At 36.4% G+C, this 27,568-nt stretch overlaps 1 protein-coding gene across 1 annotated transcript; it reads right to left on the minus strand.

Annotated features, from left to right (window-relative positions):
• Positions 1-248: 248 nt before the first annotated feature.
• On the minus strand, positions 249-26,822 carry LOC138330760 (rab GTPase-binding effector protein 1-like). The gene is made up of 18 exons (XM_069278284.1): positions 26,771-26,822; positions 24,627-24,721; positions 22,459-22,557; positions 18,479-18,614; positions 17,815-17,973; positions 16,910-17,017; positions 16,587-16,618; positions 15,892-16,135; positions 15,012-15,139; positions 12,930-13,151; positions 12,228-12,326; positions 11,904-11,942; positions 11,629-11,730; positions 9,819-10,008; positions 9,195-9,361; positions 8,088-8,204; positions 4,283-4,393; positions 249-3,748 (listed from the first exon to the last, which is right to left on the minus strand). The coding sequence occupies exons 1-18, from the start codon at positions 26,820-26,822 to the stop codon at positions 3,584-3,586; spliced, it is 2,265 nt and encodes a 754-aa protein (XP_069134385.1). The 3' UTR covers positions 249-3,583.
• Positions 26,823-27,568: the final 746 nt, after the last annotated feature.

Raw genomic sequence — 27,568 nt, forward strand, 5'->3', positions numbered from 1 at the left:
ACATCAGTGATAGTAACCCCTGAGTATCATGGATGATTGCAGCCTTTTAAGGACTTGCATGCAACAGCTTAGAACCATGAATCTACATTTTGGTCCATCGTGCACTTCACAACTTGCACCAAAACTTAACCAGCCAGTACATTTTGCATATTGGGCCTCTTAAATGTATCAAACTCCTGATAGTGTATCCCAATACCAATACTATCTCAATCTCTGCTAAAAACTAGATATACAAAACAAACACGACATTGTCTGTACCGTTTATTGTTATTACGGAGTGGCCAGTAGACAGAAACATCTGTACACATCACCAACATAATCAGTGAACGCATTAATATAATAACGCACCAGTGACAGAAGATTGGAAATTTTATAAAATACTAATTAATTAGTAAAACCAAAGAAAGCTTTATATGCATATATTGTCTGGCTCACCACCAAACATTTGACATAGAAATCTACATAGAACCTTTATAATTGAATAATATATCATTTTGACTGGTAAAAAATTTTGAGAGTTTTATTTTTAAAATGAAAAAAAAAATTGATTTCAATAACTAGATTGCACGTTCAGGCTTTTAGTTTATACATGATTTGTTTATTATTGTTTCCATGGATTTTAATATTTGTAACCACAATAACATCTTGTAAATTCATGGAATTCCTGCAAAAAATGTACATGGTATTTATATTATTAAATACCCGGTAAAAATTGTGACAATTAAATTTGGACATAAAAAGATTTTGATGGAACTTGAAGGAGAGGAGAATACCGTATGTATATCACAGTTACTTAACATAGATTAGATATATCTGTTTATTTTCTTATCTTATCATCATTGATGTTTTTATATACCGGGTATATATCCAACACCATTTTCTATATAGTTTCATTTGTGTACAGTAGGCATGGATACCATGAGGTTTATTACCGTATTAACCCTAATTAGCTCCCTCACTCAATCAAAGGTTATTTCTGTGTTATAATTAAAAGCCTTTTCTCATTGTAATAAATGTTGATAACTCTAAGTTTGGGTCGCACTATTTCTGATTTCATTTTTATACACTAAATCATATATACCTGAAACAAAGATAAATATTGTTAAAGTCTTGAGTAGATATACATGTATTTTACTTAATCACAATTATCATTACCAGGTAATGATTTTCTAAAAAAAAAAAAAAAAAAAATTTAAAAACAGGCCAAAATATGAATCAAAAGGTATCTTACAGAGTTATCTGCTCATAGGGGTAGCTACCGTATTCAACCTAATAAGTGCCCATGTCCTTAAAAGCACCCCTCCACTTTCTGAGGCCACATTTCCATGACCTGGTCATAAGACCAAAACTATCAAAACTATGGTAGGTTTGCAATGATTTCATCTTATTAAGCACCTTTTCAGTGTTTTCATTTTTTTTTTAAACACCCTCGGCAACAGTAATTATTTTTACTGCATTAGTTTGCATGCAAGAGTTACTTTATTTTCGATGAAAAGTATGATGTACTCACGAGTACAGATGCAACAAAAATTACCTACCATCTAAAACAGATGACTTCCACTAGCATTTCAAGTACAAATCAAAACTTAATTTTGATTACATATCCTCTTTGAAAATTATTAAGGCCAGAGCCGAACTCGATTTGCCGTCTTCTACTTTTAACTTAAGTAAACTTCTGATCATTCAATTTGTAGCTCTTCAGCTTCCAGAGGCTCTTCCATCTATAAGGTTAAGTATCATTTTAAATGAAGTGAATAGATAGAGTTGGCTGGATACTGGTTAAGGCTAACACGATAATTTAGTTTCTCAATTAACTCATTCACCCCTGAAATTCCATAATGGACTGTTCCAGCCTTTGATTTAGATTAGTTCAAATGTTTCCCCAGGGGTGACTGCATGAGCTAAAGCTAGCAACAGAATATAAACAGTCACTGTGATAAATACAGTTCATTTATACCAACAAACACATTACACGCATCCTTAAAAACGTTTTAGAATAATCTGACATACTCCTAAATATAGGGGTGGTCAGGATGCTACCAACATACTCCTAAATATAGGGGTGGTCAGGATCCATAACCTTAGAACATTTCAATATGTACAAAGTTTACATAATTTTGCTACATTTTAAAATTGCCGCTAGTTAATAAATAAATACTAATGAAATATACTACAATCTACAATAGTATGATCAGATCCCAAAGTTTTGTATCCACTCATTTGTGCAAGGCAAATACTCGTTCATAAACATAAAATTTAATTTAACTACATATAAATACACCCTAAATTTTCTCTTTACTTACTTACAAGTGTACAGCTAGCTTGAAATTATCACTAAACAAAAGGTGCAATAGACCTGTACTTCATATCATACACAGAGAACACATCGTTAAAAGTTTTAATGAACTGTAATGACCTTGAGACTTAGGAATTTCTGGATCAAACATAAAGTATGTCATTACAGAAATGACTTGCAAGAGCTACATACAATTTTCTGTACTGAAACCCCTGCAGCTTTATATTTTTAACAAACTTGCTTTCCTTTCACTCAAGGATGCTTCATACTAGTTAAGTCGCAGCCTTCGTCATGACTAGAAATGTCTTTGGAAAAGTTGACAGGCAGATGGAGCAATATTGGCAATGGTTGAATTGATGTGCTATGACATGACCATAGATAGTGGACAACCTATTATAGCACAAATAACTTATTTTTTCTGTAATTACACAACAATTTTCAGAACTGCTACTAATATTTCATATACATGTATAACTTTTCATCCTGTTTGAGCAGAATTAAAATGAACATTTCAATGATAAAAAATTTCAGGAATAAAAAACAATGAATCTAAATTATCTGATATATAAGCAGTATGACTGCAATATATATTAAAGCTGTATTACTGCAAAATAGATAACAGTATATAGCTTGGAAATAAATAACTTGAAAGTATTTATGAATTATAAACTGGCCAATTTTTGTTTTTGCAAATAATTTTTAAAAAGACCAGTTTTAATGGTGCACCATTTAATCATAGATTTAACCTTGTCCGCCAATCTTTTCACATATTTTCCATCTCTCAATGGAATTCATAATGTAATGGCCTTCAAAGACACATTTGGGTCTCCAAATCATGACAGAAAGTACAAGTGGAAGAATGTTTGTCCCCTTAGTAAGTCTGCTCACTTTATGATCAGGTGTATGTTGATCTTCATCAAATTAAAGGATTCTTTGAATAGGGCTTAATCAATTTTTCCACTGATTCTTGGAATAGGGGTTAATTAATTTGTCAACAGATTCTTTAATTAGGGGTTAATTAATTTGTCGAAAGATTCTTTGCAGAAACACAAACACTGAATGTCTGAAATGTTTTGGTAATTTGAAACAAGAGTTTTGAATATTTTATTTAACAAGTCTGTGTTTGCATACTATCTGTAATCACTAAGCTATAATAAGTCTTAAATGTAAATTTTAATGCTACTACACCAATCAATATTTAATGTTTATATACCACTAGCTGTTGATATGGTGTAAGAATTAAAAATGGTGGAAGTAAAACATGAAATGATCACGAGATTTAAATGTTTATCCATTCACATTAGGCGGTTCTGTACTGAAGTAGGGCATGGCGTCCTTCACCAGAATCGTGTGACAAATGTCACACACTTTGGAGACACGGTTATTGGCATTGGTCACAGTCTTCATGGTACAATCAGCACAGAATATACGGCCACAGTGTCGACAGTGGTGCTGCAAGGGAAAATAACAAATACCATTGTTAAAATGGACAAATAGCAAATACAAAGTGGACAAATAGCAAATACAAAGTGGACAAATAGCAAATACAAAGTGGACAAATAGCAAATACAAAGTGGACAAATAGCAAATACAAAGCGGACAAATAGCAAATACAATTGTTCAAATTTCGGCCAAATAGCAAATACAACTGTTAGAATTTAGGACAACTTCATGAATTATGACCTATTTTGCGAAGTGAAATGTCAGAACATGTGAGAAACATTACTTGATATACTTTTAAGACAGACAATCAGAACAGGCTTCATAGTGGAATTTCCCCAATTTATTAATGAAACAAAATTAGTTCTGTTTGAAGAAGCTAATCTTTTGAAATTTCCTAACATCAAACTTTCAAACCATTTAAAACCTTTCAAAGATATTTTACTTTGAATCTTCTTCACTATCTATACTTGACTTCACTACTAGATACATAATGTAGGTACACAATTTGTCACGCAAATTACAGAAACAGAACTTGACACTTACCTTGCGTTTTGTAACACTGAAAGCTTGTTTACAATTTGTACATTCATCTATATCATCCTCGTGTTGCCACCGAACCTCTGTTTCAGCCTGACGAATCTTTTCTAACTGAATCTGTGGAACAAGAACACACACATTGGAATCTAAATAAGGAAAATTCAATGCTTTGATTGTATAAAACCTTAATACTTTATCATCCCCTAACAATTTTTCTGCGGGTTGGAAAGCATGGTTTATGTACCGAGGTTTGTTACACAACCAATGAATGTTTCTTTTGAGACAATTTGATGACTAGTACGATGTGTTCACAGTCACCTTCATCAGACAGATGACTAGTACAATGTGTACACAGTCACCTTCATCAGACACATGACTAGTATGATGTGTACACAGTCACCTTCATCAGACAGATGACTAGTATGATGTGTACACAGTCACCTTCATCAGACACATGACTAGTATGATGTGTACACAGTCACCTTCATCAGACACATGACTAGTATGATGTGTACACAGTCACCTTCATCAGACACATGACTAGTATGATGTGTACACAGTCACCTTCATCAGACACATGACTAGTACAATGTGTACACAGTCACCTTCATCAGACACAGATGACTAGTATGATGTGTACACAGTCACCTTCATCAGACACATGACTAGTATGATGTGTACACAGTCACCTTCATCAGACAGATGACTAGTACAATGTGTACACGGTCACCTTCATCAGACAGATGACTAGTACAATGTGTACACGGTCACCTTCATCAGACAGATGACTAGTATGATGTGTACACAGTCACCTTCATCAGACAGATGACTAGTATGATGTGTACACAGTCACCTTCATCAGACAGATGACTAGTACAATGTGTACACAGTCACCTTCATCAGACAGATGACTAGTACGATGTGTACACGGTCACCTTCATCAGACACATGACTAGTATGATGTGTACACAGTCACCTTCATCAGACAGATGACTAGTATGATGTGTACACTGTCACCTTCATCAGACAGATGACTAGTACGATGTGTACACTGTCACCTTCATCAGACAGATGACTAGTATGATGTGTACACTGTCACCTTCATCAGACAGATGACTAGTACGATGTGTACACTGTCACCTTCATCAGACAGATGACTAGTATGATGTGTACACAGTCACCTTCATCAGACAGATGACTAGTACGATGAGTACACAGTCACCTTCATCAGACAGATGACTAGTATGATGAGTACACAGTCACCTTCATCAGACAGATGACTAGTATGATGAGTACACAGTCACCTTCATCAGACACATGACTAGTATGATGTGTACACAGTCACCTTCATCAGACAGATGACTAGTACGATGTGTACACAGTCACCTTCATCAGACACATGACTAGTATGATGTGTACACAGTCACCTTCATCAGACAGATGACTAGTATGATGTGTACACAGTCACCTTCATCAGACACATGACTAGTATGATGTGTACACAGTCACCTTCATCAGACACATGACTAGTATGATGTGTACACAGTCACCTTCATCAGACAGATGACTAGTATGATGTGTACACTGTCACCTTCATCAGACACATGACTAGTACAATGTGTACACGGTCACCTTCATCAGACAGATGACTAGTATGATGTGTACACAGTCACCTTCATCAGACAGATGACTAGTACAATGTGTACACGGTCACCTTCATCAGACACATGACTAGTACAATGTGTTCACGGTCACCTTCATCAGACACATGACTAGTATGATGTGTACACAGTCACCTTCATCAGACACATGACTAGTATGATGTGTACACAGTCACCTTCATCAGACACATGACTAGTATGATGTGTACACAGTCACCTTCATCAGACACATGACTAGTACAATGTGTACACTGTCACCTTCATCAGACAAATGACTAGTACAATGTGTACACTGTCACCTTCATCAGACAGATGACTAGTATGATGTGTACACAGTCACCTTCATCAGACACATGACTAGTATGATGTGTACACAGTCACCTTCATCAGACACATGACTAGTATGATGTGTTCACGGTCACCTTCATCAGACAGATGACTAGTATGATGTGTACACAGTCACCTTCATCAGACAGATGACTAGTACGATGTGTACACGGTCACCTTCATCAGACAACATGACTAGTATGATGTGTACACAGTCACCTTCATCAGACAGATGACTAGTACGATGTGTACACAGTCACCTTCATCAGACACATGACTAGTATGATGTGTACACAGTCACCTTCATCAGACACATGACTAGTATGATGTGTACACAGTCACCTTCATCAGACACATGACTAGTATGATGTGTACACAGTCACCTTCATCAGACACATGACTAGTATGATGTGTACACAGTCACCTTCATCAGACACATGATTAGTATGATGTGTACACAGTCACCTTCATCAGACACATGACTAGTATGATGTGTACACTGTCACCTTCATCAGACACATGACTAGTACAATGTGTTCACGGTCACCTTCATCAGACACATGACTAGTACAATGTGTACACTGTCACCTTCATCAGACACATGACTAGTACAATGTGTTCACGGTCACCTTCATCAGACACATGACTAGTATGATGTGTACACTGTCACCTTCATCAGACAGATGACTAGTACGATGTGTACACGGTCACCTTCATCAGACACATGACTAGTACAATGTGTACACGGTCACCTTCATCAGACACATGACTAGTACAATGTGTTCACGGTCATCTTCATCAGACACATGACTAGTACAATGTGTACACTGTCACCTTCATCAGACAGATGACTAGTACAATGTGTACACGGTCACCTTCATCAGACAGATGACCTTCATCAGACAGATGACTAGTACAATGTGTACACGGTCACCTTCATCAGACAGATGACTAGTATGATGTGTACACAGTCACCTTCATCAGACAGATGACTAGTATGATGTGTACACAGTCACCTTCATCAGACAGATGACTAGTACAATGTGTACACGGTCACCTTCATCAGACAGATGACTAGTATGATGTGTACACAGTCACCTTCATCAGACAGATGACTAGTATAATGTGTACACAGTCACCTTCATCAGACAGATGACTAGTACAATGTGTACACGGTCACCTTCATCAGACAGATGACTAGTACGATGTGCGATGTGTACACCGTCACCTTCATCAGACAGATGACTAGTGCGATTTGTACACCGTCACCTTCATCAGACAGATGACTAGTACGATGTGTACACCGTCACCTTTATCAGACAGATGACTAGTATGATGTGTACCCAGTCACCTTCATCAGACAGAAGACTAGTATGATGTACGTGTTCACGGTCACCTTCATCAGACAGATAACTAGTGCGATGTGTACACTGTCACCTTCATCAGACAGATGACTAGTAGGATGTGACACTGTCAATTTCATCTGACAGATTACCAACAACTACAATGCTATACATATGATTGTGTAATCAGCAACGCCAAAATCGACATAGAGCTTGAATCTTTGACTTTCATTTGGAAGACACGTCAGAACCCATTTTTAATACCTTTTCATACCAGACCTGTATTTCTACATCATCTATGTGACTTTGTTTTTACACCTTTGTGTAACTATACTAATATATGATATCATAAGATATCACATGCCCTAAATTGTCAGCCTGCAGTGTCTCCTTGAATTTGGCAAATGTTAGTACCAGGGAAGTCAGCAGAAAATTCTAAACGAACATGTAAACATTAGCCAGATGATAGTATGTACAGACCTGTAAGGATTGTGAGAGTCTAACAAAGTCCTGCTGAACTGTTTCACTGTTATCTAAGTCCACTTGTAAGGATGCCACTTTGTTCTTATACATATTTATATCAGTCTCCAGCTTTGTCTGAAAACAAAAACAACTCATATGTCACTCAAAACTTAAAGGCCCACTATACCTTTTCAAAGAAAAAAAAAAGTTTCTTAAAAACAATAATAACATAAGGAAATATATATCTATGGCATAAGATGGGGTAACAATACGAAACAAATAAAAGATTTCCTGCATAAGCTATATTAACAGTGAAGATTTGCCGTCTGGCACAGTAGTAGTCAACTAACTCTTGGTAATTAGAATGACGGCTGGAAACATGATACGACACTCGTTACGACAATTGACCATTAATTTATCTAAATTTAATTGTTCAGAAGGTGATAAGAGCTGTAGTATTAACGGTGAGCTGATAACTTTTGCGACTTAACAAAATAATCAATCTTGTTTTACATTCCAATTTTAGCAAGAGATCCCAGTGGGATCTCTGCGCCCATCAAAGAATAATCTATATCTGACAATAGACATCGTCTGAGACCCACGGGTGATCACACTACACTATGCTACACTTATCACCAGTGGGACAGCTCCAACTCAGAGTTTTAGCATTGACGTTATCCTTAAAACTTGGCATTTATCTTAAACCAATCAACTAACTTTGATTTATGACATATGAACAGTCTAGATTTATAATAGCTAAATTTCATTCTGTATGCATATTCTGATAGACTAACTTTGCCTTCTGATATTTGTACAATTTATAGACCAGCTGTTAGAGTTTGAGAGAACTGTATATGACAGACTTACCCTAGCTGATAGAGTTTGAGAGAACTGTATATGACAGACTTACCCTAGCTGTTAGAGTTTGAGAGAACTGTATATGACAGACTTTCCCTAGCTGTTAGAGTTTGAGAGAACTGTATATGACAGACTTACCCTAGCTGTAAGAGTTTGAGAGAACTGTATATGACAGACTTACCCTAGCTGTTAGAGTTTGAGATAACTGTATATGCCAGACTTTCCCTAGCTGTTAGAGTTTTAGAGAACAGTATATGACAGACTTACCCGTGCCTCTGACTGCTGTTGAACCTGCCGCTGTAATTCCTGTATCACCTGTTTAGACTTGGACTGTATACTTTTCAGACTTTGTTCTGATTCCCGTAGCTTGGTTTCCATCTCTGCTCTCACTGCTGACTCTCGCTCTAGCTCAGAGTTTAGACTGTCTTGTACAACTGCAAACAGAATGTTCAATATACTAACCTACAAGTTTCTTAAACAAGTAAACGATAGTATTGCATGTTCATTTTCCATCAACATTTTTCGACTTTATACTACTTTCATTTCAATATTAAAACAGAAAACTGAATGGAAATTCCTATCAATAAATATTATGTAGATGGTTATTTGTAGAGATAACTTTTGTGAATTTACCGGTACTTGGATCACAAAACAATAACAATAACAATGCAAATGGCCACAATTCATCCAATTTTCAAATATATCTTGTTTCCAGAATATCCAATACCATTGAGAAGTTAAACAAGTGACTTAATTATAGCTCTATGATCTCAAGCTAGAGAGATAATAAGGAGCAGTCTTCTTTGAGACTTTACTTGTGAGATGTGACTTCCATACTAGACCACATTATAAAGTGTTCCTCAGTGTGGTGATGTTCCTACTATAGCCTACCCAGTTTCTCCTGCAGTGCCTGAATGTCCTGCGTTAGCGTCTCCTCAATATTATTTTTCTCCTGTTGCTCCGCAAGCACTTGGTCCTTCAGGAACATGATTTCTCCTTTCAGTGTATCTTCTGTGTGCTCCTTCGCCACCTTAGCCTGTATAATCTCTTCACGGTATTTCAGAAGTAGCAACTGCATCTCCTACAAGTAGGGAAACACACATGTGTAAACAATAAACATATAGGCTATAATTTACTGAGGCATTTGGAAACAAGAACTCTTGATAAAATTTAGTATTTTGACATTAGAAATGAAGGAAATGAAATTAAAAACTTTATATTTAGAGGCTTATTATTGCCTAAAATCACAGAAATGATTTTAAATGTATCACTAGAAAACTGACATCTGTCAGAAGGGCCCTGCTCTCATCTTAGGAGCAACTGACACAACTTTTAATAACTTCAACCACCACAACAGTCATCTTGGGTTTCCAGTCTCCTTCAAAACTTTGATCTTGGTATTCAGTGTGACAAAGATGTATACCAATTTTCACTGAAATCAGTCTAACACAACATTTAGATTTCAACACTTTAGGAGCCAGAGCGGACATAATGAATTTCTCAAAAAACAAATTCAAACCTGTATTGTACATATTTGTATCATCACCTATTACCATGTGGAAACTGAAATGATAGGCCTATGGCAAAGTCTTCGAAAAACATCAGTGAAAACCAATTGTGGATGGAGAGACAGACAGATAGACATTACGACAATGACCAAAATATAGGTCAGAGTGACCTAGTTTACCACAATATAGGTCAGAGTAGGGCTGAAACGATTAGTAATTTTTGTATTCGATTAATCGGTCACATGTAATCGATTACTAATCGATTAATCGTTTGAATTGAAGGCAACTATATTGTTTCACTACTGACTACTGAAAACGTCCGCCATGTTTTGTTATCAACTAATAATAACACCTACCGTATAATATGACAGAGGACATGCCTTATATAATATAAGCCTACCAACAAATAAGAATAGATTTATTGACAAAACAAACGTATTTTATCCCAAATAAGCTCTGAATTCCGTTCCTGTATTGTCTTCCGTAACATCGTTTAAATCAAGTCTGCTAACCCGCTGTTTTGACGTGACCTTCACACGTACGACTAATCAACCAAATCCGGATCGCCACGGAGCAACATGACCAAATTTTCGTCAATGAACTTTTTTATTTCCGTGATCAAAAAAATAAAATAAATCAACAACTCTTATATTCAATTAGAATATGAACAAAAACATTCTTTTTATATGATAAACACATGCAATAGTAAAATTTAAATGTTCAAGATTACTGCTCCTTCCCCTCCCGAGCGTCCCGGCGGCGATTAGGCCTCCGTGACGTAACAACATGGAGTCGATCGCTAGTGAAAATTGGCGAACAGCATGATGCAAGCTTTCTCATGACATCCACTTTTTCATTGATTAATGACTTTAACTTCCACAGAGACATAATTCAACAAGTATTTCTCACATCATATATGCTTTGTTGAGTTCAAAACATGTACATAAAGAGATGAAACTCCAGTAGCAATGGCTTACTCAGAAATCCATGATCTGTCAACGTGTTTAGTCAGCTTACAATGCACTGGCTATGCATGTTACGATTAACGATTAATAAAATCTTTAAGCGATTATCAGCAATTAGCTTCATTAATCTAATCGCCTCCGATTATTCGACTAATCGTTTCAGCCCTAGGTCAGAGTGACCTATTTTACCAAAATATAGGTCAGAATGACCTAGTTTTGCTAGCCTACCTCTAGACTAGAGGGAAGGTTAATATCTTCGTTCTGTAGTTGTTGAGCTGTTTTGGAATGTTTACCGATCAATGAATCGTTCTCTGTTTGTAGTCTGTTTAACTGTAAAATAAATAAAAAAATGAATTTATGTTAAAATTAATTTTTTTCACAAGAAATGGAGACATGTTGTATTTTATACAGTATCAATAAGATGGAACTTTCAGATATTGGATCTGTTATTTCTTTATGTAATACAAATTAACTGTTTAGTCATAATTGACTGTGTGACTCACCTCTTTATGAACCTGTTCCCTTGACTCTGTTAATGTTTTCTGTAATGACATTGTAATATATACCACATACCAACATACTTTCTCTGCTATAAACAAAGTTTGCTGATTCTGAATCTTCTTTTACTGAAATGCTTTCCTATTTATAATTTCTTTGATGTAATGGATAACTGATGAGGCCAGCACACCACTTCGTAAATCACATATATCATTTAATAGAAAGCATTTGTCATTGATCATGATTGATACCAATTATTATAATTACTTTTAAACATTTGATTATTGTCAGACTTTGGTGTGACTATACTTATGACAGAAGAGGTGTACCAGTTGGTCCTGTAGCTCCAGCTGAGACTGTGTGTACTGTTGTCGACTTTCTGTGATAAACCTTTCACACTGCTGAACCTGGGTAATTAGACTAGATATCTGAAACAGAATCCAAGTACTGTAAGCACTGGGGGCATTTTTCAAATTCATGCAACAGAAACAGTAACAGATTTACAACAGAGTACATCTGCATATGTAGGAGATATTTGCTAGGTTAAAATCTTGTGAATGTCTGGTTAAAAAATACTTATTCATGTAGTGCATTCGATCACGTATAAAGTTTTGTTGGACAAAATCTTTACTTATAAAAACATATTCTTGCATTATGTATTTTATGCAAAAAAAAGGTGAAAGAAGTTTCCTCATGCAGCATATTCTAATTTCCCTGAAAATCATTAGATAGAAGGCAGAATTCTAAAGGCATGAAAATGTTTTAAAATTTGAATGTTAGTCATTATACATTAGTTTTTTTTAAATAATTTCCAAATTTATTTTTTAACAATTCCACCACCTTGTAATTTAAACCAGTAATGCCAAAATTTCAAACAAATGATAGGTAACTTCTTTAACTTGTTCCATTGTTCAAAATAAAATATTCATAACAAATTGGCATTTTAACTGTCTATACATATTCTAGTGACCTTTATTCATTACCTTCAATGTCAAACTTTGTCAAATGATCGTTTTCAAATATCTTTTTACCTGTTTCTCAGCCTCTTCTGCGGAGGACTTTAAACTGTCCTCCAGTTCGGAGATATATTTTTTCTGGTTTTCTGTGATTTGTTTCTCTGCCTTGAGCTGTCGATCTAAAGAGTTGGCCTTAACCTGTTCCTCTTTTGACTCTTCCTGAACACCCTGAAGCTGAGCTTCGTAATTATTGCACATATCACAAGGCCGGCCTAATTTTTCTCTAGCTTCCTGTAGCTGTAATAAGAGATACCAATAAAGTCATGGTCACAAATTCTACTTTGAAATAATGATCAATGAGAAATTTCTAGTCTTCATTTCTAGGAATCATTTAGTAGCCTTTAATACATGGTAACAAATCAATGAATGGTTATTCATCATCAATGTGAAATATTTATAAAAAAAAAACAAGAGGCCCATGGGCCTTAACGGTCACCTGAGTTAGAATATATAATGAAACAAATTAATGACATATAAACACTTTATGCTGGGCCTTGAAGTTGGTCAGTGATTTATAAATTTGACTTTTTAGACTATGAAGAGTATTTGCTTCCATCAAACCTGTGAACTTAGGGGTATTTTCTGAAATTTTAATCATTTTGACCCTGTTTGGTCCTGCCCCTCTGGTCCCCCAGGGGGTCATCGAGGACGGATATGGATGTTAAAATGCAATATCTTAGGCTAATAATTCTAATCAAGATTGACTAATTTCCTACGAAAATTGGGCAAATAATGTTCACAAATATGTTTTTCCTATATAAACTTGACCCTCCCCAGGGGGTAACGTGAGACCCCAAGGTCATATAATTCACAATTTTTATAATCTATAATTATTTGATTCTATTATATCCAGAATTTTAGAAGATTTTTGAAGTTTTAGCCTATTTGACCTTTTTTGGACCAGCCCCTCTGCCCCAAGGGGGTCGGCCAGGACCAATGTGGATATGATATTAAAATGCTATCTCAGGATAATAATTCTAACCAAGTTTGACTCATTTCCTATGAAAATTGAGCAAAAAATGCTCATTAATGTGTTTTTCCTATATAAACTATAGTAAACTTGACCCCCTCCCCAGGGGGAAACGTGTGACCCAAGGGTCATATAATTAACAATTTTTGTAAAGGACCTTAAGACCTTTCTATTTATGAAAAGTATTTGATTCTACCATTTCCAGAATTTCAGAAAAAAAAATTTGAAGTTTAAGCCTATTTGACCCCCTTTTGACCCCGCCCCTAAGGCCCCTGGGGGTCAGTCATAGAAAATTTGTTAATAGGATTAAATGGCCATCTCATACTGATAATTCTGACAACATTTGACTAATTTCCTATTACAAAAGACCAAATAATGCGCAAAAATGTATTCCCAATATAAACTATAGTAAACTTAACCCCCTCCCCAGGGGGAAACTAGAGACCCCAGGGTCATATAATTCACAATTTTTGTAAAGGACCTTAAGACCTTTCTATCTATGAAGAGTATTTGATTCTACCACATCTGTAAGTAGAGAAGAAGATTTTTGAAATTTTACCCCTTTTGGCCCCTCCCACAGCCCCCTGGGGGGTGGGGACCATATAATTCACAATTTTGATTGGCCTTAAGCCTTAGGAGGTTTGTGCAAAATTTCTTTGAAATTGCTTCAGCAGTTTTGGAGAAGAAGTCGAAAATGTAAATTGTTTACGGACATACGTCGCACGACGCACGACGCACGACGACGGACAAATGGCAATTAGAATAGGTCACTTGAGACTTCGTCTCAGGTGACCTAAACAGCATTCAATTACAGCTAATCTCATAGAGACCAAAGCTGTCACATAAAGCTTACATCCAAAATAATCGGCCTACTTTTAAAAGTACAATATAACTTGTTGAAATTGGCTCTTGTCTAACCTGGATCCCTGAGTATTCTGGCATAAATTGTATGACATTTCCTTCTTAATTTATAGTGATTAAAGCTTGCATGATCTGTAAACCGGGCTATACCAACTAAATATCCTGGCCTAAGTGACATATAGACAATCTACACTGTAATATTAATCATAAAACACTGTTAAAGGTGTCCATCAATTTCTCATTGTTTACAGGCTGTAGGTATCTACCTGTTGTTGTAGTAGGTCCCACTCCTTCTGACTGACCAGCCTCCGGCCGTCGGTCAGTGCTGACCGCTCGTTTTTATGTTTGGCGCTGGCCAGTAGTGTTTGTCTTGCTTCAAAATCTGGAGTTGGATCTGTTAACACCAATCATAAATCATATTAGGACAACAAATAAATTAAACATAATTTATTTATCTCTACAAAAGACTAAATTCATGTTATTTTAAAATGACATCATGAAAGATTGATATTATAACACCTACACATTTAATCTTGTGTAATTTCAATATTATACTGGAAATTTAGCTAGTTAGAATTCTGTATTATGTCACATGAAGTAATAATTTATAAAAGGGGTTGGATATTGTGGTGTCCTACATCCTTATCACTCCAGGGGTTACTATCACTGTCATTATATCCATCCCTGGACCATGCTCAATACTCCAGGGGTTACTACCATTGTCATTTTATCCACCCTCTGGACCATGCTAAATACTCCAGGGGTTACTATCACTGTCGTTATATCCACCCCTTGAACTATGTCATGGCAACACTGAAGGTCCTGCGTGCAACAACAGATGAGACCAGTAGTTTGGTCCATTCTTGTACACGTACATCAATTAAAGGTACACAATACGACAATGAAGTTGGGCATCACTCTCTATAACCTTCAAAGAAAGTCTCTGTTGGTCTGTGTTTTGTTAGCTATTTATTTTTCCTGAAATGCCATTGAGGATTACTATGAAATAACTCATGGGTGGATAACGACAGTAATAGTTACCTATGGAAAAGTGAGGATAGGGGTATCATGACTGAAAGTAATAATGTAATTTCAACAAATAACATCTGTACAGTGACTGTAGTATATTAATTTCCTAAAACATACCTGTGATCGCCCGTTTTTGAGCCTCTGACAATGATGGCAGATTGAGAGTTTTTTCTGGACTGATCTGGACCCGAATCCCATCAATCTCTGATCGGTCAACCTCAGCAACCTTAGCATCAAGGAAACTGTCACCTCCCTGACTGGTATCTGCTAAATCTGGGTCAGATGCAGAATTTCCAGTGAGAAGTAGGTCACTGTCGCCTGATTGTCCTTGAGATTTCTGAAGTCTTACAGCTTTGTGTTTCTAAAACAATTACAAGCATCAAAATAAGAATGGGTGTCTTTCTTTCTTTGAATTAAAATGTACTGCAGTTACATGTATCTGTAGTTATAAATGAATAATGGTGATATTTCTGCCCAGAAGATATGGATTTAAGATGTTACAAATTGTGATTCATGTTCATGTATCATTATTTCAGCATGTCCATTCCAAATTACATTTAGTTACATATCAGTAAAATAACACCTGATTTCGCAATCATCTCTGTATAAACATCATTTGTTAAATAAGACCACTTTTGGTCTCAAGTTCCCAAATTAACACAACTTGTAGTGTGAAAAAATACCATCTGACTATAAAGACAATATTTTCTTTGTCCATGGGTGATTTCTATAGGCAGGTTTAAAAATAGTTGGTGGACATTAATAAAAATTTCCCTGTGAATTTTCAGTGTTTTGGGACTAAAGAGTTTTACCTCGGTTGCCTCTCCAGCTTTTTTCAATGCCTCTGAAATAAAGCAAGGACACAATCATGTAGGTAAACTTGAACTCATGAAATCAAAGTCAAAATACAAATTTGAGAAGGTGACTTTGGCAAAGAAAGTTTACAATCTAATATTAAATAATATTAAAACAATACTAAACTTGTTAAATCTATAATTGTCACAAATTATTTACATGAATGTAACTTAAAATACAATTCTATCATCAAAACAAATCAACGATAAGCTTCAAATTTCACAACATTATAGACCATATATTACGATAATCATTAAGAAAATAAAGAAATTGTCTGTACCTGTCCGTCGTCTTTCCTCCTGTTCGCGCTGCTGTTTCAGCTGAAGTTCCTTGAGACCTTTGACCTTCTTTTCTTGAGCCTCACGTTCAAGATCTTTCTGTTGCAGCTCTGTTAAACGAAATCAGAATTAAACCTTCTTTATGTGCCTCCTCTCACAATTTTACATAGCTTCTCTCTCAATTTTTTTTTATATTTTCTCTCACAATTTTATGTGGCTTCTCTCACAATTTTTTTTATTTTCTCTTACAATTTTATATAGCGTCTCTCACAATTTTATATAGCTTTGTATAGCTTCTCTCACAATTTTACATAGCTTTGTATAGCTTCTCTCACAATTTTACATAGCTTTGTATAGCTTCTCTCACAATTTTACATAGCTTTGTATAGCTTCTCTCACAATTTTATATAGCGTCTCTCACAATTTTACATAGCTTTGTATAGCTTCTCTCACAATTTTATATAGCGTCTCACAATTTTACATAGCTTTGTATAGCTTCTCTCACAATTTTATATAGCGTCTCACAATTTTACATAGCTTTGTATAGCTTCTCTCTCAATTTTATATAGCGTCTCTCACAATTTTACATAGCTTTGTATAGCTTCTCTCACAATTTTTATTATCGTCTCTCACAATTTTACATAGCTTTGTATAGCTTCTCTCACAATTTTATATAGCTTCTCTCACAATTTTATATAGCTTCTTTCACAATTTTAAATGTTTCCTCCTACACCTACTTTATCTCCACGAATCTTAGTGAACTTGTTTGAAATTGGAACAGAGAAATTCAGAAGCTGTGAATCGAAAGAAATTTCACAAATACCCATTTATTAATTTGCCAAACATCATCCCCACCCTTATCCCATCTCCCCACTCCACTCAGCCCCTCCCCAGGGCTGATAGGTACCAGCTATCTGTCGTTGCTGTTCTGTGGACAAAACACTCTCCATCCTTTGGAGATCCATCATCATGAGTCGCTGAGATTCGAGGAATTGGTCGTTTGCCATCTGCCATGTCTGTTTCAGGTCTTCATGGGCCTTCTTCTCCTCATCCAAAATACCACATACTGAAATAGAAATAAACGTATGAAAATTTTACAAATATATAACATTGAATGGAGATGGATTAGTACAATTGTCACATGTGTAAATAAATTCCTGATTGGAACCCAATCATTCATGTGTTGATAATAAGTATGAAACAAAATATTGTAGAGTGGTTAAATTTTGGTGATGGATTATTTTTGCTATGACTTGTATTCACATTTTCATTTATATCTCCAAAACGTTAACACTAGTGAAATAATCAGAAATTCATTGACAAAGAAATATAATGTTATATAAATCTAAGGATCAGTAGGAATCAGTGAAATGCAAAATTAACCTCCGCAAACATTTCCTGTTTACATATGTACATGTATATAGAAAACTGGATTATTCTTACTCTATTGCGTAATTTCAGTTTGAGCGCAAGTTCAAATGTTACATAAATAATTTGCATCAATCAAATAATTTTAAAAGTGGTTTAAATAACTCATAACAATTATCTGGTATGGCTATTTTTGAACTTACCATCTTCAAGTTCAACACGAAGTTTGTCTGCGTCTTCAGCAAACACATTTTTCTGCGTAGTTAAGACAGCAACAAACATCTCTAAGTCTTTACGTGATGATTTCTCTGTCCGTAGATAATGTAAAAGCTCCTTAATCTGAAAACCAATCATTATGTAGCATTAGTTTTTATCTCTACCTTACAGTGCCATGTGTATGGTGGCTGATTTATGCCATTCTCATCCAACAAGAAAAGACACAAGTGATGTACACTTATCAGCACCTTTAATTTTCCTCTTTTCCCCTTGAAAATATTGTCTTTTTGCCCCGAAAAGACAAAAAGACAAGATTTTTTATGGCCAAAGGATGAAAATTAAAGGCACTTATAAGCGTTCAGCAATTTCATCTTTTCATGTTTTATTTTTAGTCTTTTCATCTCAAAAACACAAGATACGGAAATGGTTCATTTTCGTCTTTTCGGGGCAAAAAGACAAAATGGCACAAATTAGCCACCGTATATGTGTGATTGTGGGTTTATCTGATAGCTCTGGGCCTTGTGAGCATGATATGTGAATGGTGAACTATCCATTTTTAGTAGATGATAGCTACAGACATGAGACAAAGCATTTAAGGCCCAAACAGACAACTACAAGTCTACAACAGTACAGACCAGTCCGTTAGTATCAGTTACTGTATCAGTCCGTTGGTATCAGGTACTGTATTAGTCCGTTGGTATCAGGTACTGTATCAGTCCGTTGGTATCAGGTACTGTATCAGTCCGTTGGTATCAGGTACTGTATCAGTCCGTTGGTATCAGGTACTGTATCAGTCCGTTGGTATCAGGTACTGTATCAGTCCGTTGGTATCAGGTACTGTATCAGTCCGTTGGTATCAGGTACTGTATCAGTCCGTTGGTATCAGGTACTGTATCAGTCCGTTGGTATCAGGTACTGTATCAGTCCGTTGGTATCAGGTACTGTATCAGTCCATTGGTATCAGGTACTGTATCAGTCCGTTGGTATCAGGTACTGTATCAGTCCGTTGGTATCAGGTACTGTATCAGTCAGTTGGTATCAGGTACTGTATCAGTCCGTTGGTATCAGGTACTGTATCAGTCCGTTGGTATCAGGTACTGTATCAGTCCATTGGTATCAGGTACTGTATCAGTCCGTTTGGTATCAGGTACTGTATCAGTCCGTTGGTATCAGGTACTGTATCAGTCCGTTGGTATCAGGTACTGTATCAGTCCGTTGGTATCAGGTACTGTATCAGTCCGTTGGTATCAGGTACTGTATCAGTCCGTTGGTATCAGGTACTGTATCAGTCCGTGTATCAGTCCATTGGTATCAGGTACTGTATCAGTCAGTTGGTATCAGGTACTGTATCAGTCCGTTGGTATCAGGTACTGTATCAGTCCGTTGGTATCAGGTACTGTATCAGTCCGTTGGTATCAGGTACTGTATCAGTCCGTTGGTATCAGGTACTGTATCAGTCCGTTGGTATCAGGTACTGTATCAGTCCGTTGGTATCAGGTACTGTATCAGTCAGTTGGTATCAGGTACTGTATCAGTCCGTTGGTATCAGGTACTGTATCAGTCCGTTGGTATCAGGTACTGTATCAGTCCTTGGTATCAGGTACTGTATCAGTCCGTTGGTATCAGGTACTGTATCAGTCCGTTGGTATCAGGTACTGTATCAGTCCGTTGGTATCAGTACTGTATCAGTCTTGGTATCAGGTACTGTATCAGTCCGTTGGTATCAGGTACGTATCATCTTGGTATCAGGTACTGTATCCGTTGGTATCAGGTACTGTATCAGTCCGTTGGTATCAGGTACTGTATCAGTCCGTTGGTATCAGGTACTGTATCAGTCCGTTGGTATCAGGTACTGTATCAGTCCGTTGGTATCAGGTACTGTATCAGTCCGTTGGTATCAGGTACTGTATCAGTCCGTTGGTATCAGGTACTGTATCAGTCCGTTGGTATCAGGTACTGTATCAGTCTGTTGGTATCAGGTTACTGTATCAGTCCGTTGGTATCAGGTACTGTATCAGTCCGTTGGTATCAGGTACTGTATCAGTCCATTGGTATCAGGTACTGTATCAGTCCGTTGGGTATCAGGTACTGTATCAGTCCGTTGGTATCAGGTACTGTATCAGTCCGTTGGTATCAGGTACTGTATCAGTCCGTTGGTATCAGGTACTGTATCAGTCCGTTGGTATCAGGTACTGTATCAGTCCGTTGGTATCAGGTACTGTATCAGTCCGTTGGTATCAGGTACTGTATCAGTCCGTTGGTATCAGGTACTGTATCAGTCCGTTGGTATCAGGTTACTGTATCAGTCCGTTGGTATCAGGTACTGTATCAGTCCGTTGGTATCAGGTACTGTATCAGTCCGTTGGTATCAGGTACTGTATCAGTCCATTTGGTATCAGGTACTGTATCAGTCCGTTGGTATCAGGTATCAGTCCTGTTGGTATCAGGTTACTGTTTCAGTCCGTTGGTATCAGGTACTGTATCAGGTCCATTGGTATCAGGTATGTATCAGTCTGTTGGTATCAGGTACTGGTCAGTCCGAAATGGTAATCCAGGTACTGTATCAGTCCAGTTGGTATCAGGTACATGTATCAGTCCATTGGTATCACTGTATCAGTCCATTGGTATCAGTACTGTATCAGTCCGTTGGTATCAGGTACTGTATCAGTCCGTTGGTATCAGGGTACTGTATCAGTCCGTTGGTATCAGGTACTGTATCAGTCCGTTGGTATATCAGGTACTGTATCAGTCCATTGGTATCAGGTACTGTATCAGTCCATTGGTATCAGGTACTGTATCATCAGTCCGTTTGTTGGTATCAGGTATCAGTACTGTATCATGGTACTGTCGAGTCCGTTTGTATCAGGTACTGTATCAGTCCCGTTGGTATCAGGCAAAAACTGTATCAGTCGTTTGTCCGTTGGTATCAGTACTGTATCAGTGGGCCCCATTGGTATCAGGTACTGTAATCAGTCCGTTGGTATCAGGTACTGTATCAGTCCTGTTGGTTATCAGGTACTGGAATCAGACCGTTGGTATCAGGTACTGTATCAGTCGTCCGTTGGTATACCTCTATTTCCCCTATTGGGCCTTACCCCACTTCCTGTCCCCAGTCCAAAATTATACAAGTATCTGTATTCCCCTTCCCCAAAGGATGTTTGGTCCGTTTTGAAATACATATGGTACTGTATCAGTACCCCGTTGGTATCAGGTACTGTATCAGTCAGTCCGTTGGTATCAGGTACTGTATCAGTCCCCGCCATCATTTGGTATCAGGTACTGTATCAGTCCGGTTGGTATCAGGTACTGGTTCAGTCCGTTGGTATCAGTCCAGTCCGTTGGTATCAGGTACTGTACGGTATCACGTCATCCGTTGGTTATCAGTATGTTGGTATCAGTCCGTTGTGTATCAGGTACTGTATCAGTCCGTTAGGTATAAGGTACTGCATCAGTCCGTTGGTATCAGGTACTCGTATCAGTCCGTTGGTATCTAAGGTAAGGTATCAGTCCCTTGTATCAGGTACTGTATCAGTCCGTTGGTATGCAGGACATGTATCAGTCCGTTGGTATCAGGTACTGTATCAGTCACCATTGGTATCAGTACTGTCATCCCGTTGTATCCAGGTACTGTATTCAGTCCGTTGATATCAGGTACTGTATAGCTGGATTATTTCCACACTTATGATATTTTGGTTATTCCATGGGTCATTTGCTTTGATCACAGAAATCCTATATGTGGAATATTCAGATGAGGTTGATTCATACATACCCTTAAAGCCATATGACAAAAATCAAAGCAGTTGAAATTTAATTTAAAACTTCTAATCTTTAGTTTGATCCATATATAAAAAGCTGACTATACAGTATAATCAAATACAATTAAATGTTGAAAACTATGATAGATTTAATAAATTCCGTCATCAGATAGCACACCTTTCGTGTCATTATACACAGTAAATATACATACCCTCTCTTCTGGGTCGCGGACTTGGTCCATATCAGGGAGAGATTGAGTATCTGGTGTCATCTGTCGGTGACTCGGGCTCATCCCACCGACTGGTGACTGCTAAAAAACATGATTTCACATAAGGTTGGCTTAGAGAATACAAATGTGGGTAGTCTTCACAAATAAGAAAGATTTCTATACATATTACATGTAAACTTGACAATTCATGCGATGGGAATGACAATTGTTATTTGATCGAAAAAAATGACATAAATATATCAACCTCCTTTAAAAATAACATTTCTTCTAATAATTAGAATTTCATCTTAAGATTTACAAATATTAGTTTTCATAATTTGACTTTTTTTAATACTGGTTTTGAACATCCGCCGCCTATACCAACATAAATTTCTTTCCTTATTTACTTTTCCATTAGATTGTAGATCTTATTATTAATCTACTTTACACATAGCTATCGACAATCAGGTCAATAAATCCTGATGCCACCATTTTCATAATTAACCTTCAATCCAAAGGCCATTTATTTTTAAATGTTTTAATAGATAACATTGCCATAATTTCAGCGTTGGTACGTAATAATGAGTCTTTCTTTTTGAAATGTCAAAACAGTACTTGAGCCACTGAAATTATGATTTTCAGAGACAACAATATTTTCTCATTAGCTATAAACACAATCTGTATAACATTTCCACTACCCTAAGCTAGCTCTTGTCTAATTCAGATCCCCCCCGCGGCGTATTTCTATAGCACCATCTTCCTTCTTAATTTACTAGTACAATAATATAAAAACTGTTATCATTCTGGACAAAAGGCTTTTTGTTGGGTCCACAATCATATCCTCCCTGTTTACAGCACAAATTTTCACACTAACCAACTACAAATATCGCAAAAATAGTAATAAAGCAAAAAAAGTGTGACGAATATAAGTTCTTTACTTGATGCTTTAATCCCCTACTATGCCATAACATAGGCTATCGTACCTTTTTCATGCTCTCCACTCCTCAGAGACTTGTTCGAGTTCCGATAGAGAGGCGGATGTGGACGTCGTGGACCCACACTGACCAGCTTCAGACTGTTTTGGCCAACGGTACTCAGGAAGCCTTCCACCACCGCACTGTAACATACTCGATACAGGTATTTATGCATTCTTCGACCATTTTTTTCTCACCCCCAAATGGAAGTTTGAGATAGGGTAGCAGCGTAAAACATTTTTTTTTTTTTTTTCTTTTTTTTTTTTTTTTAATTAGATCACAAATATATAATCATGGAAGATATATCTGTTGTATACGAAAAAAAACAAAAATACATTGGGCGAACACAGATGAAATGAAGCAGTTACATGAAACGTTCTACTCAATCAGTGTGAACATGCTCATAGGGGAAGATAACTCCAACACAGACAAAAGACTTCTAATGAGATTACAGAGATAACCAAACTCCCAAGTAACATTACAACAGACTAATAAATCTGTCTCAAAACACTAGGCCTGTCTCCTGTCCCCTACCCACCCGTTATTAGTTTATTCCTCAGGTCCTGTAGCTCCTCTTCATATATTTCTATGTATTGTTAATCCTTGAAGCTTTCTCTCCGTGCTCTGTCTCATACTTTAGAGCGGTATTCCTGGAAGCTTTCGATAGGCTACCTCTGTCTGGGAGACACCATTCACTATTTATCAAACAATCTTTACAAAACGCAATCTCTAAACATCTGATAATATTAGGGTGAAATGCATAATAATAGACCGGGAGAGATAATTAGTTCTTTAAAAAAAATTGTCGATTTTAAAAGTGACAGTAAAGTTTCTGGCATCAAAAAACTTATTTGGCATAGAGAAATTTCAAACTTTCCATTGACAAAAATTCTGGTGACTTGGATATTCATTATAAGCTGGTATGAAGCCTGAATCATTTATGTGGGAAATCATGATTCTATGGCATTTTTGAATTATTTAGATTATTTCTAACATATGCACAACTTTTGAAACTAGTAATTCTGTTACATTATATGCTCTACTTATACAGTTATGTACCTTTCATAAATTGTATTGTAGGGATGCAACCTCCTGCTGACATTGTTCGTGTCATTGATGCAAAATCTCGTCTCTGTTTGTTAGATTAACCAGAATTATGTCCACAGCTGTCTTGATATACTTCTACAAGTTCCACACCTTTGACCCCTTGTCTAAATCTTCCTGGAGCATGTTTTTAGCACATGTTTCTGAGACTTCAGTGACAGCCAGCTTTTCCTGAGTTCTTAATTCCTCTAAAATGTTTAAAATGTGGTTTTCAATTAAATATTATAATAAAAGCTGCGGTAACCTTGCTTAACTACTAAACTAATAATCCCCATGAAGATCGAATTTGTTTAATTAACCAATTCTATCAGAGGACTCATTTAGACTCTTCTTAATCAAAGGTAGGACTACTCCATTTATTTGAAATTTACAGGGGGTGACTGAATTCATTTATTTTCCAGCAATGAACAAATGCCGCAACTAAATTAAAGATAATTGCATTTAGTCATTTTGCATTTGTTTGTTTTAATTTCAATCATCTCTCACTGTTTCATATCAACAAATAATTCAAGCCTTCTTTACAGTTTCTTACTTAACTGAACTTTTAATTACATATAATTTCCCTCCTTCTGCAATTATATCCTTCCTTTGAAATTTTCGCTCTTTTTTTTAACAGTCGGGATGTAGAGTTTATACAAACCGCAACTGAAGTGTATTGCCTTGAGCACGCATTTTTCCTTGGGTGGAGCGCATCCTCGAAGGTGTCTGATGATAAAGAATAGTGTTCAATCCATCCTTTATTCTACACTATAGTAAGATGTACTCACTGCTCATTTGCATAATGATATTAGAGTCAGGATACACCCCACCTAATACTCAGGATATCCCCAGCTTCTCCTCCTAATCATCAATCATGGACTCCCTCGTCACCGTCGACTCACATTGAATCTTTTATCGCTAAGGGCATTTTATGTCATTCATGATCAGCTGACGGATCTTGAGCAATATTCCCAATAGACCAAGGTTCAATTCCTGTATAACCATGGTGCACTCAAAAGGAATGCAATTTTTCTCTGTATCTATCTAAGTGCAATAACTTAATTAGCCTTATGTAAGCAAGAGACATTTGATCACCTTTCCCTCAATTTTAATTTTCAGTAATTTAGAAAAATTGCAAAACTGAAAATGTATATGAACTTGAAAGTGACCATATTCTATCAAACATAAGCGCATAAACTATGTATATATACCTTGGTACTGAAAGACCCTAGCTTATGATTTTGATATTCTAGAAGCTGCCTATACATATGTGCAATCATATGGTACATCTACATCTACATCCATATTGTACCTTCATCAAGCTGAAGTTTATGTCAATTGGAGTGAGTGTTGGAAAAAAAATAATAGGCAGAAAGGATTGTTGATTTGAACGTTGTAGTTGAAGAGTTTCAGAGAATTTGTGGTTGTAAGGAATTCCAATCTATTATGGTCTACATGTTGTAATTATGTAAAATGTAAGTTGTTGTGTACATTGTGTATACATGTAACTAGCAAATAATTATTGTGATAAGTATATGTACAGCTGTAGTATAAGGAATATTTTTTTTTAATATTGATAACATATACCAGATTTATTTCGCATTATGCACATACAGACAGTACCTACCCCTATAGAAGATTGGTATTTAATTATAAATTGACAAAGTAACACTGAATCTGGCTATATGCTAGTTTAAGTCAAATAAAATTCATTTTAATACTGATATAGTAATATGTACATGCCCATGGATATGTTTATGTCAGATAAAGATGTAATGTACTTGTAGTGGACTATTTACACATACATGCTAATGGCAAATGCAACCTGCAGGCCCCTTTACAAATATCTTTAGGCAAATTTCCAACTAAAATACGGTACCAATATACGTGTATAAGTTATAACGTCTTTAAATCTAAAATATTGATATCGTCAATATACTGCAAAGATACATACCGCTGTCTAGCATACTCTTGTGTATTCTAGTTATCATATTTAGAAAATGTGCACGTGCGAATATAAAATCGATAAAATCAATTTGTTATTGATTTAACACGACCGGGTCCTTTAATTTTATGGTCATTTTGTGTACTTCTAAAATGATACAACTGTGTTCAGTGTTTCAAAATACTTCATAGAATGTGTGTGTATGTTTGATCATGATAACCATACATTTAAAAATAAACATCAGCCGATGTCTTTCATTCATCGGCATAATCATTTTCCTCCTGATCCATCAGACCGATGTGACCAGGTTTACCTTCTGTGTCGTCGGGCGACTGTGGCGATGCAGGATGCTCCATTTCAGCCATATTTGGCAATCATATGTCAAAAAATTTCAGAAATACATTTAACAACATCCATATTATAGTATGATGATCGTGGCCTCCTGTCAAACACCAATAACGTCATTCCAGTTGTCATTGATCAGTTCTATCGCCCCCTACTTCCCGTTTCGGAACTCTTTTATTGGAGATAAGAAAGTCACGAAAAAAAGGCGCCAACATTTGAAGCTAACTCTGGTGCCTGTCAGTTTACGCGAAGTCGAATATTTCCTTCGACCTTGTCCTTGAAGTCACATATAGTTCCTTCTTTAGACGATTTAAATGAAAATTCTCAAATTTAATGTTATTAAATTCAAAATTGTTTAAATATCCATTAGTTTATCGAAAATGGCGATTATGTTACTAGAATGTGTATTTGCTTACCATAAATATTACGTGTTACTGGTGTAGCCCCTATTTTTCACACCGAGGAACACCCAGTCCAACCGGCCTATCAAGCAGCTGTTTAAATAAACAAGAGATAAAAGCTGCGATAAATTTGTATTTATCAGTACAAATGGGACGGCTTCCTTGTTTGCGACGATTCAACTATTGGCGGGTTATTCAACTGTTTTAAATATCATTTTATGGGACAAGGAAGTAATTCCAACCGTGTGGACAAAACAAAATTGTCAAATTTTTGAGACGATCTGTCCTTTATCAAGACATATATACAACGAGCAGTATTACATAATAGTAGACAGATATTAAACTATACAGCACGATGGAGCGCA

The sequence above is a fragment of the Argopecten irradians genome, chromosome 9 (assembly GCF_041381155.1).
Source record: "Argopecten irradians isolate NY chromosome 9, Ai_NY, whole genome shotgun sequence".
Lineage (NCBI taxonomy): Eukaryota > Metazoa > Mollusca > Bivalvia > Pectinida > Pectinidae > Argopecten > Argopecten irradians.